This window comes from Zonotrichia leucophrys, chromosome 12 (genome assembly GCF_028769735.1).
Source record: "Zonotrichia leucophrys gambelii isolate GWCS_2022_RI chromosome 12, RI_Zleu_2.0, whole genome shotgun sequence".
NCBI lineage: Eukaryota > Metazoa > Chordata > Aves > Passeriformes > Passerellidae > Zonotrichia > Zonotrichia leucophrys.
In genome coordinates, this window is record NC_088182.1 from 107863 (window position 1) to 125704 (window position 17842).

The following is a 17842-nucleotide window of genomic DNA, read 5'->3' on the forward strand; positions in this document are numbered from 1 at the left end:
TAATAAAAACCCAGCACCCCAAGACACACAGAAAAAGAAATTAGTATTTATAGGAGGTTTTGTTGCTTTAAGTCATACTTTGCCATATTCATCTTTCCTATTCTAAGTCAGCACTGACTTTGAGATTTTACAATAAATGACTGATCAAGATTGTACTAGAAAGCAAGAGTCCCAGTACTCTGCTCCCCACTTTAATCACAGAACTATTGTTCCTCATTAGAGCTGGGATGGAAAATATAGTCTTCTTCAATGCTTTATGTTCTTAAAGTACTTATTTTTCTTAAAATGAAAAAAAAATAATTGTATGTACCATTTTTCTTTCCTCTACTTTTTAGGTGGATTGAAGCCATGGAAGAAGCATCCATATTATAGCAGCTTTCACTCAATGAACTTGGAATAAATTCTCAGATTTCTATACATTTCCAGCAACACTCTTCTGACTTACAACACTGAACAATGTATTTCAGGCCCGCTGGCCCCACACACTGGATCTCAACTGTTTCCAACTTGCTCTTTTTCTTCCTTCTTACATACACATTGTTGCAAATGAAAATATCAAGATAAGAGATTATTTATTGTGATCTTTATGTCTGTGCAAGTTCAGCCTGTACAATAAGCTTCCCTTCTGATCCCACAGTAAACTAAGTTTAACATCAAGACCTGGAAATATTGACTACAGTAAGTAACAGACTCAGTTTTACTTATTCCAGAGCACTATTGTATCTCATTGTGTTGGTTTTGATGTCTACTGTGACATGAGAAACAATGCAGTAAACAACAAATGATCATTTAAAGCACTTTATCATTTTTTTATTGAACTACAGCCTCATTTTCTTCATGTTTCTAAGGAGTTCTGTGGCCTGATTTATTAATTGTCCATTAACAGGCACCAGAATGAAATTATGCCCTGCGTATTCTAAATTGCTTCCACAGAAAATGAAGGAAAACCACAATTTATCTGGTCTACCAACACTTCACTGTGATCCAACATAGTTACTTACTATCAATTTATAATTTTACACAAACCACCATATAATTTACATTAAAGGTTTAGTTTCATATCACTGCAGTACTTTGAAATGCACTCCAGTAACTCTACAGAGCCAGATGCTGAATTATATCTCTCTAAATACTTCAGACTCAAACCCAAAGGTTATTTTTAATTTATTATTAAACTACAGACAGTTTTTATTTAACACATCTACCTAGTAGTGTTAAGATTTTTATCATCTATTTAAATACTGTATCTTTATTTTCAAAACTCCTGTTGTTTCTGCTGTTTTTGTTATGAAAAATGTCATCAAAAGTTGATCCACATAACCAGCACAGCATTTGAAATATGCTGGGTGGACTGAAATGCACTTGTCTGAACCTGCTCTGCTGGAGTAATTTGGAATTCCTGTGGCCACACCTGTCCTATGTCAGACTGCTGTGGTGTTTTACGCCAGCTGAGGATATAGATCTCTGGAGTTTGGGGGTAGGGTTTTTTGTTTGGTTTGGGTTTGGTTTTTTTTGTTGTGTGGGATTTTTTTTGTTGTTTTGGTTTGGTGTGTTTTTTTTTGGTTTTGTTATTTTGGTTATTGCTGTTGCAGTGGGGTTTTTTATGTTTTGGATGGGAGTTTTTATAAAGAAGATTGAGAAGTGATGTTCTAATCATTGCAATACAGTGATTTTGTCCTCAGTCATAATATTTAACTGAGGAACAGAATTACATCTATGATTAAAATATATCTTTACATAAAAATAACATGCTCAAGAATTTACTTACATTAAATTATATTGGTGGGAATTTTTATTGCTTTTATTTTTCCCTTTCTTCAAGGAACTTAATGGAGATCTGAATTTTTGACCCTAACAATTTTTTTAGAATTTTCCATATTTTTTAAAGGTCTAAAATATATATCCAAATGGTAAGGTAGGTCAGTTTATCACCAGGATAAACAAGCTTAAAGAAACAAATACACATCTACCACTAAATAAAAAGCTCATTTTGGGGTTGGTTTTTTTTATACATCTGACTTTGACCATTCCATTAAGCATATATTATCATGTGCAAACAGAAACCAAGAATGAGAAAAATAAAACTTTTGTATTCTTTAATTAATGGATGAACAGCAAGGTTAACTTTGTTTCATGTAGAGCCATGGCCTTGCTACCAATACACTGTAAATGTTTATTCCCCCTTGAAAACATTTTGCACTGACAAGAAAAATAAGACAACATTGAATACAGAGCAAGATCTCTAACCATGGTCTGAAACAAAACAAAACTCACTAGAGAATGACAATATTATGAAGATTTAGGTGCTGACATGTAGTGACTGTTGTATGAAGCTTTCAGCTAGAAGCAGGAAATTAACATGAAAATATTTTGTAAAAAATAAGATACAGTGCTATTAAACATTGGTTAAAGTAATGTAGAGAAAAAAAAGAGCAAAACATAACTGCAGTTCTACAGGCCTTTCCTTTACACGATTATTACCTTCTTTAATTCCAGCTTTGCAGTTTCAGTTACTGTTAACAGACACTTGCCTATTAAACGGTTCTCTGACAAATAAGAAAAAACATCAAATCTGAAGATGGTACTGGAGGCCTTCTGGTAGAAACAGGATTTATACCTAATTGATATGATGACATGTTTCAATCACACTGATTTACCTTCTGTAAAGCCCACCTACTTTACTTCATCTTGACTTCAGTTACAGATACAAATAGTCTCAATGCAGCATAAAGAGGAAAAAAAAGAAAATGTCCTCACAATTTCAGTCCTACTGTTAACTGAATTTGAGAAAAGCTAATAAGCACCTGAGACAGAAATTTTCATTTCAGAGTTATTCAGTAATCACCTTTTAGAAAATGCTAACACATTAAAATAGGGGTGTATACTCAGTTTACTACCTGACATTTACTTACACAGCTTTTTCTTACTAATTTAAGCTAATATTACTCCTTTAAAACAAAATTTTGTTCCATATCTTCACAAATACGATAAAAAATTTAATACTAAGTCACAATGTACGAGCTGCTCAGCCAACACCTGGGATCAAGCTTCTGCCATTTCTTGTTTCAGAATTCTTCTGTTTGTTAATTGATTTAAAAACATTAAGGTTATTAGTTAATATCTGCAAATAATATTTAGACCTATTTTATGGTATATGCCTATTAAAAAATCTTAAATCTTAAAAGTTATAAAATTCTTCTTCAAATCAAAGTACAAGTCATTTGGAGATAGAGAATACCAACATGACAAGAGGCTATACCGCTTACTCAAGCACTGCTGGTCAAGACCTTGGACTGCTACCCTTCCTGAGCTGGTTCTCTGCAGCTTTTACCACACAGCTATGAATACCAACCAGGCTTTCCTATTTGCATGCTGCTTTGATACAAAACCAGTAAAAACTATGCTGGCTGTAACAACATTAAGTGAATATAACTGCTTGGGAAGGTGAAAGAAGGAGACAATATTGAGTGAGGGGAAAAGGTATTCCTTTAAATATTAAGGGAAAAAACACTAGTCTAACTCCACAAATAACTTAGTATCATAACATACAAGCTTCTGTGTATTAAAAGCAGTGTGATTCTTCAGCCTGGGTAACACTGTGACACCACTTTTCATCAAATTTTGACAAGAAAGTTTCTAGACTCCAGGGAATTGTGGTATGAGGTCAAAGGTAAAACTTGATGATCATGGAGGTCTTCTCCAGCCTTAATGATTTTATGTAGTAATATTTTTCTGCAATCAACAAAACCTACACCGGACAGCAAACTCACTTTTACTCAGAGACAAACATGGAGAAATGAGGGCAAACCTCCCACTTGTTGAAGGTCACCAGCTTCCTTCTACACGGCCCAGCCACGCACAAACCCAAATGAAAGGCATAAGGACTCACACTTTAAAAATCATCTGCTAACACTTAAATGAGAGACTTAAATTGAAAGTGGTATTAACAAGACCAAACAGTTCTGTTAAAACTTTGTCAGTCACTTGTAATTGTTGATTTCTTTTATACTAAGTATTGGTTCTGCTCTGACAATTTATCTTGAAAGTTCCCAGAAAATTTTAAACAACTGAAATGAGAACTTAATAAAAACCCCAAACAACCGAGCTCTACAGTACTGTCTATCCCAAACATTCAAAACACATGAATAACCTCAAACCCTATTTATATTTTATACTACATGGCACACACCAAGTTTTAATCCCTCTTAGTCCATTATGTACTTTTACTGCCACCACCATGGCCAGAGAGAGAGCTTTGGCCTCTTGCAGCCCACACGTTCACTGTAGAGGTCCTCTCCTTCCACGCCTACAGCCTCTTTCCCTCCCTGGAAGTACGCACATCTTACCTCTGTTCCATAGGGAATTTAGTCCATTCTCCTGGGCAGGAAACAATTTCCGCAGGGTCTCTTCCCTTCTCTTTTTGCCTGGCAGCTTTGTAGCTGCCTCATTTTTTCTTCTGAGGCAACTATCCTATTTAATGGGAGGAGCTAAAACGTCCTTGTTATCAGCAGGTGCGTTTGAAACCGACCACAACCACAATCCTTTCTCAGCTAAGGCTGGGAGCAGTTCGCTCTTTCCGGGCAGGAATTGCGGCCCGAGGAGAGGCCTCCTCGGGCTAGCCCGTGCTCCGTCAGGAAGGTAGCCCGTTGTCCCGTCACGAGGGCGGCCTTGAGGAGAGCAGCCCTGAGGGGAACAGCCCTGGGAAGAGCAGCCCGTTGTCCCGTCAGGAGAGTGACCCTGGGGAGAGCAGACCGTTGTCCCGTCACGAGGGCGGCCTTGAGGAGAGCAGCCCTGAGGGGAACAGCCCTGAGGAGAGCAGCCCGTTGTCCCGTCAAGAAGCGGTCCTGAGGAGAGCAGCCCTGAGAGAGCAGCCCGTTGTCCCGTCAGGAGAGTGACCCTGGGGAGCAGACCGTTGTCCCGTCACGAGGGCGGCCTTGAGGAGAGCAGCCCTGAGGGGAACAGCCCTGAGGAGAGCAGCCCGTTGTCCCGTCAAGAGAGCGGTCCTGAGGAGAGCAGCCCTGGGAAGAGCAGCCCGTTGTCCCGTCAGGAGAGTGACCCTGGGGAGAGCAGACCGTTGTCCCGTCACGAGGGCGGCCTTGAGGAGAGCAGCCCTGAGGGGAACAGCCCTGAGGAGAGCAGCCCGTTGTCCCGTCAAGAGAGCGGTCCTGAGGAGAGCAGCCCTGAGGAGAGCAGCCCGTTGTCCCGTCAAGAGAGCGGTCCTGGGGAGAGCAGCCCTGAGGAGAGCAGCCCGTTGTCCCGTCAAGAGAGCGGTCCTGAGGAGAGCAGCCCTGAGGAGAGCAGCCCGTTGTCCCGTCAAGAGAGCGGTCCTGGGGAGAGCAGCCCTGAGGAGAGCAGCCCGTTGTCCCGTCAAGAGAGCGGTCCTGAGGAGGGCGGCCCTCGGTGCAGCTCTCGCTCGGCGGCAGGACTGCGGGATGAGGACAGGAGCCTTCCGTGAGGAGCAGAAGGGCAAGCAGGAGCTGATGTATGCCGGCTGGAATCGCCCATATCCTGAGGGCTGGATGGGAGAGGGAGTGAAACTACACTTGGCAGAAAGTGGCGGCTAGAGAAGGTGGTACGTTAATTTTAGGCTTTGTCACCATCCACATCCGTTTTAACTGGTAGTGTTATGAACAAAAATTCGGTTAATATTTTTTTTGTGAGAAAGAGTTACAGAGGCGCAGCCAGATCTGTCTCTGCCAGGGTTCTTAGTGCTTTGTTAGTGTAATCACAGGTTGTTGAAGCTTATCTCCTCTTTTGTATTAGTAAAAGGCCTGGCTGGGTGCGGTAGATGGCCCTTCCCTGAGGCTGTGCTCTCTTCCAGCAGAGGGAAGACACCTGAGAGGGTGGGGGGGGTTATGCAAAGTGACTCCAAAGTCCAGAATGCTTTGCGGGACCACGACTCAAAATGCAACGAGAAAACCCCAAAAACAACGAGCCAAATAAGAATTGAGAGACTAAAGTGGTGTCTGGACATGAGGAGCCAAGTGCTGAGCCTGCAGAGATGCGGAGTCCCTCTCGCCCTGAGCAGAGAGTCGTCCCAACGCCGGGACCAGCGAGCTGAGAAGCTGAAAGGAGCAAGACCTGACGGGGACATCCCGCCCTACAGGCTCCCACGAGGCCTGGATCCCCCGGCTCTGCCCCTAGCGGACAGAGCTGCGCATGTCCTCCTCCTCTGAGTCGCCCTGGGAGACGCGACGGGGACTGCAGCCCTGCCGGGCCGCCCAATCCTGAGCTGATCACTTTTAATAAAGGCATTAAAAAGGAGAAGAAATCTCCTGGCCCTGTTTATTTCAGTAGTTAGATACATTTCCCCCAGGTCTGCTTTGCCCATTACAGTAATTGTTAAGTGATCACTCTGTCTTTATTTCAACCTATGAGCTTTTTCATGTCATTTTCTCCCCATCCTGCTATAGAAGAGGAGGGGAAAATAAGTGACTGGGTTATCCTGTGGCTGCAATCCACAGTAAGCTCACCACTGTGTGGTAGACAGATATAATTATTTTCTTTGCTGCCAGTCTAGTTATTAACCTTGACTTGTAGAGTAATCTCAGTGTTCTTTGATGTTTTCCACCTCTGGCATCTTCTATTAATTTCGTCCAGTCATAGCTAAGGCCAAAAAGCAGTTTTCACTAACACTCCTTTATATTTCTGTCCATATAAATTTAGCAAATTTCAGCATTATCTAATACAATCTTGCTTATTAAACAAGGGCATACACTGTTGTTCTACACTTCGTTGAAATTGTTGCAAAAACCACAGTGAAATTTGTCACAATGTTAATGCAGCTTTCCTTAACCTTAGTTTGTGTGGTGGAGCCGTACAGCAAGCATGATTGCTCTCCACCAGAGCTCAGAGTAAAACTGCTGCAAAGCTTTCTCCTGGCAGAAACAAGGAAGATGGAGGAGACAAATCCTCCTGCCTTCTAAACCTTTCCTCAACTTGCCCATTAGGAAACACTCAGGGGGGAAAGCAGCCATTCATATTTGGCTTTAGCATTTTCCATTTTTCCTTTCATTTGGTCACACTTTGATGTATATTTTATGAAGTTAAAAGAAATATCTGCTTCTAAAGGTATGCACGTCCATATTTTGAGAATTTGACATTTCTTCATGTATTTAACATTACAGCAATAAACACCCAAGACATTTTTGAAACATTTTCCTTTATTTGTGTACTGCAAACATATCTGCACATCATATGCTTTACTAATTTCTGGTCTGTAAAAGTAAGGATGTAATTTGTAGGTCTAGTACATTAATCACACCTTTACCCCAAGGAGTCAGTTCTAAGAAAAAAACTACAAACAACCTTCCAAAGAAAAATTAAAAAAAAAAAAACAAAACATACATACTCAATAGTCAATAGCACCTCTTGTTTCTGTGATTGTTGCATTTAACTGCTCTCTCTTCCATATGTTTTCTTTCAGGTGTTATCTTATTCATCTAACTGTTCCTTAAATTAACTTCTGTAAAAATTATTAGAGTCAAGGGAAACCTACTAGAAGCATTAAGAACATTTTGATATGAGTAGGTTAAGGATAGCTAGTTATGACAGGGAGTGAACATCCGATAGCGTGTAAGAAGACAAGCATTGAAAGGTGGTAAACTCTTAAACCACCTCAGCTACACCCAAACTTGTGTCATGCCTATTTGTTCTATGTTGTGAAGGCACAACATACCTCAGTCACAGCCAGCTTTGCCATAAGAGCCCTAATCAATGACATTGACTTTACAAAATTAAATAAAAACTCAACAGTCTGGCGGCGGCGTTTGTGAGAGCTTGCTCAATTGTGAGCCCACCTTTGACTGCATCCTCCGCGAGAACCGAGATACACCTGGAACATCAATACCATCAGCGCACTGGACAGCAACCGCCAGCCCGCAACCTCGGGCTTCCGGCTCCTGAAGAGCCTCCCGAGTGAGAGGGACAAAGGCGGTGAACGTACCTTCCCCTCGCTGCCCCGGAGGCCAGGTTCCCGCCGGCGCTTCCGCGGCGCGGCCGGAGCGGTGCAGGGCTCGGGAGGCCCAGGTAGCCCGGTAGCCCCTCCCCGCCGCCGGCCCCGCCCCGCGGGGGATGGAGGGGCCGCGGCCGGGCTGGCGCTGGAAGAGGAAGCGGGGACGCGCTACCGGGCGGCGGCGGTGGGGTCACGAACTCTGACCTGTCACAGGGCACGGCACACACAACAAAACACGCCCGACCCCAACACAGTCCCGGCCCCCTCCCCTCCGCGGGCCCCACAGCCCCTTGCAGCCCCCGCGGGGGGAGGGAGGGCCGCTGCTGGGCACCGGCCTGCCCGGGCCCGGTCGGGTCACCGCCACTGCACCTTTGGCGCCCATTCCTGAGGTAAAAAACATTTTTTAAAATTGAAGCGGCCTGCTGGGTTTGTCTCGTGGGGGCCAGGACGAGGGAGGGGGCGCGGGGAGGCGGCAGAGGGCCCTACTCTGGACACCCCCGCGAGGGGAGGGGTGGGGTGACGGTGGGTTTAGGGGAGGGGGATTGCACGGCTCCGGTATTTGTCTGGTAAGCGAGCACCGGCCGTGGTCTGGCCTGGTCTACAGCTCCTGGAGAGAGAGGAAACGACCATTGTGGCGTGCTGGGTCGATCGGCGGGGCAGTCCCGTGCCGGAGCCGCTGGTTGCAGCGTGGGCCGGCTGAGGTCGGAGCTGGTCCGATCGCGGTGAGCAAAGTCTGCTGTCCAAGGGGTGTAGGGCGATGGTCGCGGCGATGATGAGCGCGGGACACCCAGAGAGGCAGAAGATGGAGTCTGAGCGGGCGGAGGCGGCGGCTTGAACCCGACCCTTTTACCTTTGCCACCGGGAGGGCGGAGGGGAGGGGGCGGCGGGTACTTTGCATACGGGGCTGAAACCGCCGCCATCTTACCGGCCGCTTCCTCACTGCCATGCCTGGGCCTCCTCTAGGCGGACACAAGGCTGTACCGGAGGGGAGGGGAAGGGGCCTAATGGCGGCGGCAGGAGCCCCGCCTGGGCTCTGGCGGGCGGCCAGCGCCGCCATCTTGTGCTCAATGAATCCCCGGGGGGCTTTCCCTCTGCTCGAGGGGCGGTACCGCCACTATTACAAGCGGGTGGCTCGGCCAATGGGCGATCTGCGGGGGAGAGCTGCGTCTGTCGTGAGGTCATTGGTCGGGCCCGGGGGCGGGCCAGGGGCGTGTCTCGGCGTCACGCGGCGGGGAGTTGCCGAAGGCCCTTCAGCAGCGGACGGGGCGCGGCGCAGCCAATGGGCACGGGCGGCGTGCGCGGCGTAGCCAATGGCGACGCGGCAGGCCCGGCGCGCTGCCGGCGCCGCTCGCGGTGTTCCGCTCGGTCGGCGGTGTCCGGGTGTGGGTCGGGTCCTGCCGCCGGGACAATGTGCCGGAGACTGCCGACAGGGCTGGGCCCTGTCCGGGCTCCCCGCCCGTCCCGCCGATGGCAGCCTGCTGCAGGCCGCTCGGTGTAGCCGAGTCGAGCTCACAGCGTAAAGAACCTCGTTTCATTAAGACAAAGGAAAAATTTCAATAAGTTTGAATTCGGCCTTTTGCCATGTTTTGTCAGTAGGGCCATACCATTACAACCTCTCAAGCTGAATTTATGACTTGCTTCTGAGGTTTCACTGCAGCTTAGGGAAAGATTACTGATTCTACACTGTGTTTTGGACAGCGTATACTGAGCTGGCTGCCACCCTGTTACGCTGAAAATAATTTCCTGGTGCCTCTTCCTAGGTTTTAAATTTCACCTCTTGTGTTGATTTGGGAGGTTTTGTTGTGGTTGCCTTACAAACCGTTGCTCGGGGCTTTTGCCGGGAAGCTGATTTTGCCTTCTGGAAGTTGACACCATTAAAAAGCTTGGCATGGCTGTGTATGGTCTCTGTGCTTCAGCTGGATTTGATCAGATAGCCTCAGCTTAAGGTTCTTTTGTGAAGGTCGAAAGTACAAAAAGCCTTGGTGATAGCACCAACAACAGCAAATCTGTCAGACTCATTCTATAGCAAACACTTGGGTTTTGTGTCTCAGAAAGCTACTATTATGAACAAAGTATCTCTATCTGAAGGGCTTCTGTCATCATAAAGCGCTGAGAAAATAGCACATTTATAAGCATATGATTATACTTCTTGTGCTTCTTGCTGAACATAAAAAAAATAAGAGGAAACACTGAATAGGAACCATTGAACAACTGAGAAACCATCCATAAGCTGAGTATGGTGGAAATGGTTCATAGTCTTAATCAAGTCAACACTTCAATAAAATAATGATGAGCTGTAGGAGAACCTAGCATAAATACAGTTTTCATGGGGATGTCTCAAGTTTGATTATCCATTGTTACAAATAATCTATACTTGACATATACAAAATTACTTTCACATTTGTCAAAATATAAGTGAATTCATTTAATTTAATGAATTCTGACATATTTAACAATGTTAGCTTTGTAGCAGTTACATTTGAATGGATGCTAGAGAAACATGCATACGTTTTTCTGCTACCTGTGTTGCTATTGTGTGCTGTATTTTTAAATTTTATATTAAATGACTGCTTTGCAATTTTAAACAGAAGTTTCCAATGAAACATCAAACAAGCCAGCATCCAGAAATGCCTTTTTATTACCTACGCCTGAATCAGAATCTGAAGTCTAGCCCTATAATTAGCAAGTCACAATTAAAAACTGAATGTATTAATTAGAAATCTTAATTAAATTTACATTGGAAGAAATACATCCGTAATAATGATAATTAAAAATATATTGAAAGTGGTTTTTTATTGTTTCTTTGTCTTTGATTTCTTTGTATTTTTTTTTCTAAACCCTGAAGTTGAAGGTGGAGTTACTTGGAATAGGATGAAATGACTCTGCAGCATCACATTATAATAAAGAAATAGCCTAAATAATGGAAGATACATTTTAGATGAAACTGTTTATTTCCCTTATTGTGTAAGATTACTCTTAAGAATATGGATGAACGTGGTGGTTTGATGGAATGACTCATTTAAATGCCAAGCAGCATTCTTAGTTTGCTGCTCCCTGGTTCAGCATGCGGGGTAGAAGCAGTTTAATGGCAAGGTTTCTCCTGCCTGAGCTGAGGAAAGTGCCTTTGAGATCTATGAATTCTGCAAGCTGCATTAGAACTTGACTTTGAAATTAGTCCTTTCTCATTTATGAAATTAACATCTCTTCTTTACAGCTTAAACAGTGGACTGGAAAGAGTATATTAGAGGCTTAATTAAGTAAAAGAATAACTGTACTTCAGCAGTTTGAATAGTATGCATGTCCCATATATGTTTATGTGTATGTATGTATGCGCACACACACACGTCAATGGCACCTTCTCTTATTTGCCAGATATTTCAAGCAGAGTTGTAAATTTTCAAAAAGTCATAGCAGAGCGAGCTTTAATACTAAGAAAAAACCCAAACTTTTGTGCCTGATGGAGGTTGCTGGCATCTTTCCAAACAGGTTCTCTAATGGTCTTGTTTCACCATGGCAACCAATATGGAGGTGCTGGCTCAGCAGGTAGTGGAGACTCAGCAGGTGGCTGAGGTGAGTGACAGATGATATCACAACAGTTGGTATATGAGATTTTGAAATTAAAAACTTATTAGGGAGTCCCTGCTGTTTACAATTAAGCATAAACAGAACAGAAGATCTTTAAAGAAAAGTGCTGCTTTACACTTGGGGACAAGCATGAAAACAGTCCAACTGGAACATGTTTTGTTCACCCTACTTTGTTCTGGTGGCCCCCATATTAAGACTGTAAGTAGAAACTTCAACATGAGCTATAGAGAAACTTGTCTGTATTATGAATTGTTTAAAAAATTAATATAACAAAATTTCTTGTCATTTGATCATTAGATTGACCTTTTGGGACATGGAAAGCTTCTGCACCTAATTGGAATTGTAATCTAGATCCACCACAGTGTTCGAAGTTACCTGTTTTACTTATGCGCCATTCTGAATTTACAGCAAAGTGGTTAACTTAAATCAGTTTTTATATATTGTGCCCACACTTTAAAGAAAAAAAGCACAAAACCTTCTTAAAGTGATATTGACTAAGTGATGTCTAGATACATATTCTGAAGCTTGGATGCTCAACAGCTAAAAAGTTTAAATCAGCTCATAAACACAAACTGCAAGTGTTCATGGCCATAGAAAATAATTTATCTCCCTCACTATGCAAACTTCAGTCAAAAAATAAGCAAGATCTTTTGTCTGATAAAAATTATTTGGTTTAGCATCCTTGAACTTTACTGTGATTTTTCATATAGTTACATAATTAAGGGATTTAATAAACAATTAAGGGCAAATGGGCTGAGAGATAAGGCCACTTTTCAGACATTAGTGTGGAGTTTTCTTTCACCTAATGATCTAAGATTACACATGTATATTAAAAATATTTTTATTTCAAGAAATCCTATAAAAGAAGAAAATATAAGTTTAATTCTGGTTTTAGAAGTTGATTTGAGATTCCGTACTTAGAAGTACATTTTTAAAAAAGAAATTTCATTCTTTTTAACAAAATGGCCTAGTGAGTATCCTGAAATTAACATCTTGGAATAGTTTCAAAAAACTTCTTAAGTTTCACAGTGAAAACCAGGAAGAGATTTTTCACTCTAGTTTTCTGTACCAGGTATGAATTTGGCAAGCTGCATTTTTTTAAAAACACTTCCAAATATACTTGGAAAGAGAAACCTGTAATGGAAAACTTTATACTATATTGGTATAACATCTAAAGCACATAAAATATGTGACATCTGTAATTCCTCGTGCAGGAAATGCACCGTGGTAACATAGTGTGATGGTTGTATCTTGCCACTGGAGAGATCGCTCCATCTCAAGAGTGTAAGAAGCTCTGTGATTTCTTCGTGGCCGGTGGGTAAATAGAGGGTTCCATCTCTTTGTAGTATTCAGCTGCTGCTTAAATAATATGCCTGTCCACTGCGTAACACCATGAAAACTGTTCATGGAAAACCAGTTGTAAGCAGCATTATCTCATTAGGAATTCATTAATACTATGACCATGTTAATATTGAATAATTTCTTTATGAATGGCTGACTGCCTGCTATTTGTCTTCTCAGTTTTTAATACAGGTAAATACACAGCTAGTTTTCTTTAAATATGCTAAAATTCTATATTTGTACTCACCATATTTTAAAGAAAATCAAACTTGGCACTGGCTTTAAAAACTTAGACACTTTTGGAATATGATATTTTTTGTCAATGAAAATTAAATGGAAGAAGAGGGTTATTGACAATGCACTGAATTCTAGGTTATGAACTATGAGAGACAAGTTGCAACTGGAATAACCTAATGCAAATATTAGTAGCTTTACCTATATCCCCATCACTTTTTCAACATAACTGCCACATATGCAGTGGCATGGGTTTATTGAAAGCTGTGATGCCAAGCACCAAACCAGACTGTCATGCAAGTAGGCTACATTGTTTCTCTTTCTTGAGCAATAGTTCATCAGTTTTTTCATAAAATGGAATGTTTCACAGAAGTTGCTGGGTGTGCTCCAGTGTTGCATGTATTTTTGTACTTATTCTATTTTTAGGACTTTTAGAAATTGTTCTTGTAATGGTTTCAAATGATTTCATGGCTTTTGCTTCCTTGTGCTTTATATAGTGTCGCTTGTTTAATTTTTTTTCCAATTGTGCATTTCTGAACAGACTGGATGAGAGTTCCATTTTTAGTGTTTGAAGTTGCCATTACTTACAGTTCATGAAACTGAAGAACAGAGAGCAGCTAGGGGATTTGGAGGGAATTTCAGCAGTTTCTCCTCTGAAACTCCTTTTTAGATGTGTCTTACAACTGTCAAAGAAATATATTTGGATATACATTTTTGGTAAAAGCCTATTATTAATTTAATAGCTAAAGCTACTCATTAGGAAAAATATCTATGGAAAAATAAGTCTTTCTGATTTGATTTGAGTTGCAGGTGTAAAACTTGGTACCATATCTTTCATTTAAATTCTTTAGTTGTTTTATGGGTGCAGTTAAAAATATTTGGTCTGTGATTGCTAAATTATGCTTTAATTAATATAGGAAAGAGAATAGAAATTATTCAGCCTGAAATTGGTTTACACATAATGTATTCAACCAATACAATTACTTTGGCCTTTACTGGAGTGTGTGTAGAAAATGTTTTTCTGCTTAAGTTAGAAAAGATTAGAGGCTTTAAAAATTTCTATCTATGTGGCCAATGGATTATTCCTTCAATTTATTTCTCAAATGCTGTTTTTATAATCAGTGTCGGAGGGGGAAATAAGCTACAGAAAGTACGGAAAATTTGGTTAGTCAGGACAAATATTTATTATATATGTACATATGCTCGTACAAACACACATAGATGCATATGTACATGATGGGTAAATCAGTCAATTACTGTATAAACACAACTATATGCCTATGAAGAAACCTTATTTATTTCTAATGACATAAAATAATGAAATGCTTGGAGAAACTTAACTTCAAACTACTGATTTTATATATACACATATATTTTATGTATATACACCCATCTACTGGAAGTTTAATATGATTTCAACTAAAATTTAGAAACTGAAAAAGTAGAAAATATAAGGTAAATATACAATTATATATATTTATGTTTAAAAAGAGAAAAAATATTAGTAATTTAAACAGAAGAAACCAAATTTGATTTTGCCAGCCTTCAAAATGCACCTAATTGCCAAATACTTGTTTTTAGTTTAATGATGAAAAAGGCATATGTGTTTAAGTGTGTCTTTGTATTTCTTGAGCTCTGTACAGATTTTCTGTGTCACTTAAGGCAAATCATTATTAATTTCTATAAACTTCAGCATATGAAATTATTGCTAGTGGTACTTACTGGTTTGAGAGCAATAGCAGTTATATTCTAGACACAAATAATACTTTCTTCTACACTAGATCACAGTTAGTTGACCTAACATTTACGGTGTACCCCTGCTGTAAATACACTCCCGTAGGTAATTATGTATGGATACTATTTTTAGAGAGATGTACAATAGATGATTGTGTTTTCTGTCAAGTAAAGTGCTTCATTTCAATAGTGAGCATATTTCTGTGCTGTGGAATCCTTGAAATTAGAAGAAAATACTAATGCTACTTAGACAAGTAAATTATTTATTTGCTGCAGAAACTTTTCTAGTGGAAGTCCACTGGATTTTGTTGTTTATTGTTGTTAATAAGTTTATTGTTGTACAACTTGTCAAGTAGATGGTCACTTTCTCAAAATTTCATGTACCATAACTTTAACAAATTTAACTTTTGAAAATCTTAAAAATATTTTTTGTTTTCATCCATTTCTCAGCTTTCACTGCAGCCTCATAAAAATGTTTTGTTGTGGAATGAATTTTTAGAGCTAAAGATGCTCTATGGGAAATCTGATGGATTTTCCTTTCAATTTTGCTAATTTTAAATTATTTTTCCAAGTGAGATCACATGGGACTCACAAGACCTGGGAATCAGGCCCAGCTAGCGTGCGTTTAGGAAAGGCAGGTCCTGCCTGACCAGCCTGATCTTGTTTTATGATGAGGTGACCCACCTCGTGGATGAAGTAAAGGGTGTGATTGTGCCTACCTGTACTTCAGCAAAGCCTCTGATACTGTCTCACAACACTGTCCAAGGGAGGCTGTGGCCCAGGACTTGGACAGGTGCATCGTCATGGGGTTAAGAACTGGCTGGGTGACTGGGGCCTGAGAGTGGTGGGGAGTGGTGCCACATCCATTCTTCAGTCACCAGTGGGGTTCCTTAGGGCTGTTTTGGGCCCAGTTCTCTTTAATATTTTTATGGATGACCTGGATGAGGGGACTGAGGCCAAGGCCAACAGTGTGAGGTTCAACAAGGCCATGGGTCCTGCTGTTGGGTCACCACAACCCCACACAGCACTCCAGGCTTTGGGCAGGGTGGCTGGAAAGCCACTCAACAGGAAAGTACCTGCAGGTGCTGGTCGACAGTGGCTGAATGTGAGGTGGGTGTGCCCAGGTCACGCAAGAAGACCAGTGGCATCCTGCCTTGGATCAAGAGCAGCATGGCCTGCAGGACCAGGGTAGTGGCTGTTGCTCAGTACTGGCCACTGGTGATGCCACATCTCAAATCCTGTGGTCAGTTCTGGGCCCTGCTGCGCAAGAAAGACATTGAGGGGCTGAAGTGTGTCCAGAAAAGAGCAAAGGAGCTGGAAAAGGGTCTGGAGAGTCAGTCACTGAGGGGTGGCTGAGGTAGCTGGGTTTGTTAGGCCTGGAGAAAAGAAGGCTCAGGGGGGACCTTTTCAATCTCGACAACTCCCTGACAGGAGGGTGGGGTCAGGTCGGGGACAAAAAGAAATCGCTTCAAGTTGTACCACATGGGGTTCAGGTTAAACATACATTGTAAACCCAGAAAACAACGTGGCTGTTCAATTCCAAAATGTTTAAAGAATTTCCATGCAGGTACCTTATGTCTGTCTTGTCTATCTTTCTCCTTGAACAATACAGAAGAATAGACTATTCTTTTTCTCTAGGCTGCCTGCAGTACATTGTGGTGTAAGGTCTGAAGATGGATCAATGAAAGGCTAAGGATTCTACAGCTGAACAATTGTAAAACAGTTTTAAAAGACCCTCTTGCTCTAATTTAGATCTTTTAAAGGGCACACAGCCTTGTTAATAATTCGGCATGGAAGACAAGATCATCAATTAAATGTGTCCTTTAAGAGTCTGGATTTCTGAGAGTCTTTTTTTCTCACATAGGTATCTTGTTTTCTGCTGCTGAAAACTTTGGATCATGCAATAATTAGAAGACACCTCTTATTTCTACATCTCTCCTGTCTGTTTTCCTCATTTAGTGTGCAATTTTTGTGACCTGTATTAAAGATTGTATGTTTAATTTAGATTACACTTTTATAGTATGCGGAACTACTTATGGTGTAGGCAATAGGGGAGTGAATAGTATGATTTCATTAAGTCTTGTGTATTTTAATACCTCTGCTTCCCCAAAGGGGCTGCAGTTCATGTTCCTTGCTATCCAAACTGGTTTTTCTTTATGTCATAAATCAACTTTTCTGTATATTAAACAAAGATTTTTCAAAGCAAGCTAAAATTGAAACTGTCCTGTTGTCCAGCTGTAAAAATTTTGATATAACTCCAAGATTGTTTAGGATTTGATAATAACAACTTGTGACCATCCTAGTATTGGACATGTTAATGCAGATACCAGGTTGATAGAATGGTTTGGGTTGGATGCGACACCTTCCACTATCCCAGATTTCTCCAAGCCCTGTCCAGTATAGCCTTGGACACTTCCAGGGATCCAGGGGCAGCCACCCTAGGCACCCTCTACCAGGGCCTCACCACCCTCCCAGGGAAGAAGTTCTTCCCAATATCCAATCTAAATGTTGTCATCTATGTTTAATTCAACATTTAACATTTTTGCTCTGAAAACGGCTTTGCAAGGGATGTTTTTCGCACTAAGTATTCAGAACTAAATTTGCATTATAGTTTGGTGTCTAGAAAGGTATGGAATAGGACAAAAAACAATAGTATTCAGAAGCAGTGTGAAAGTTAATCTCTGTCATTCAAAAGTACTTTGAAATTATTAAAAGGGGAACTACTTAACATTTTACTTACAGAAGAAAAAAATGAGACAAGTGTATACTTGAAAGTTCAAAAAAGTATTTCTGCATTTCAGTAAGCTAAAGAATCGTACAGTACTTACCTAGTGATTCACTTGAGCAGTGTGTGGTGGTAGTGGTGGTTTGGTTTTGTCAGGTTCACTCCATTTCCAGAAAAAGAAAAATATTCTGATAATTCATTGAAAGCCAATCCAAGTTGGTTAAATGACTGTAACCTTTCCAGTAAATTTAGATTCTAAACTATAGGGC

General features: G+C 41.4%; 2 protein-coding genes across 8 annotated transcripts in view; both read left to right on the forward strand.

The window, feature by feature from the left end:
- FGD5 (FYVE, RhoGEF and PH domain containing 5) overlaps nt 1-1756 on the forward strand; it is a 75413-nt gene extending 73657 nt beyond the window's left edge. The window contains exon 21 of the mRNA XM_064724025.1: nt 336-1756. Coding sequence (XP_064580095.1) covers nt 336-372 — 37 coding nt within the window. The 3' untranslated portion in view covers nt 373-1756. The remainder of the gene's footprint in view (nt 1-335) is intronic.
- Nucleotides 1757-8023: 6267 nt separating this feature from the next.
- NR2C2 (nuclear receptor subfamily 2 group C member 2) overlaps nt 8024-17842 on the forward strand; it is a 36598-nt gene continuing 26779 nt past the window's right edge. For 2 of the 7 annotated variants that reach the window (XM_064724031.1, XM_064724032.1), the window contains exons 1-2: nt 8025-8343; nt 11441-11524. In XM_064724031.1, the coding sequence (XP_064580101.1) occupies nt 11465-11524 (60 nt within the window). In that variant the 5' untranslated portion in view covers nt 8025-8343; nt 11441-11464. Of the gene's footprint in view, nt 8344-8505; nt 8677-11440; nt 11525-12753; nt 12854-17842 lie in introns of those variants that run through there. The other 5 variants (XM_064724026.1, XM_064724027.1, XM_064724029.1 and 2 more) reach the window with 5 other exon arrangements.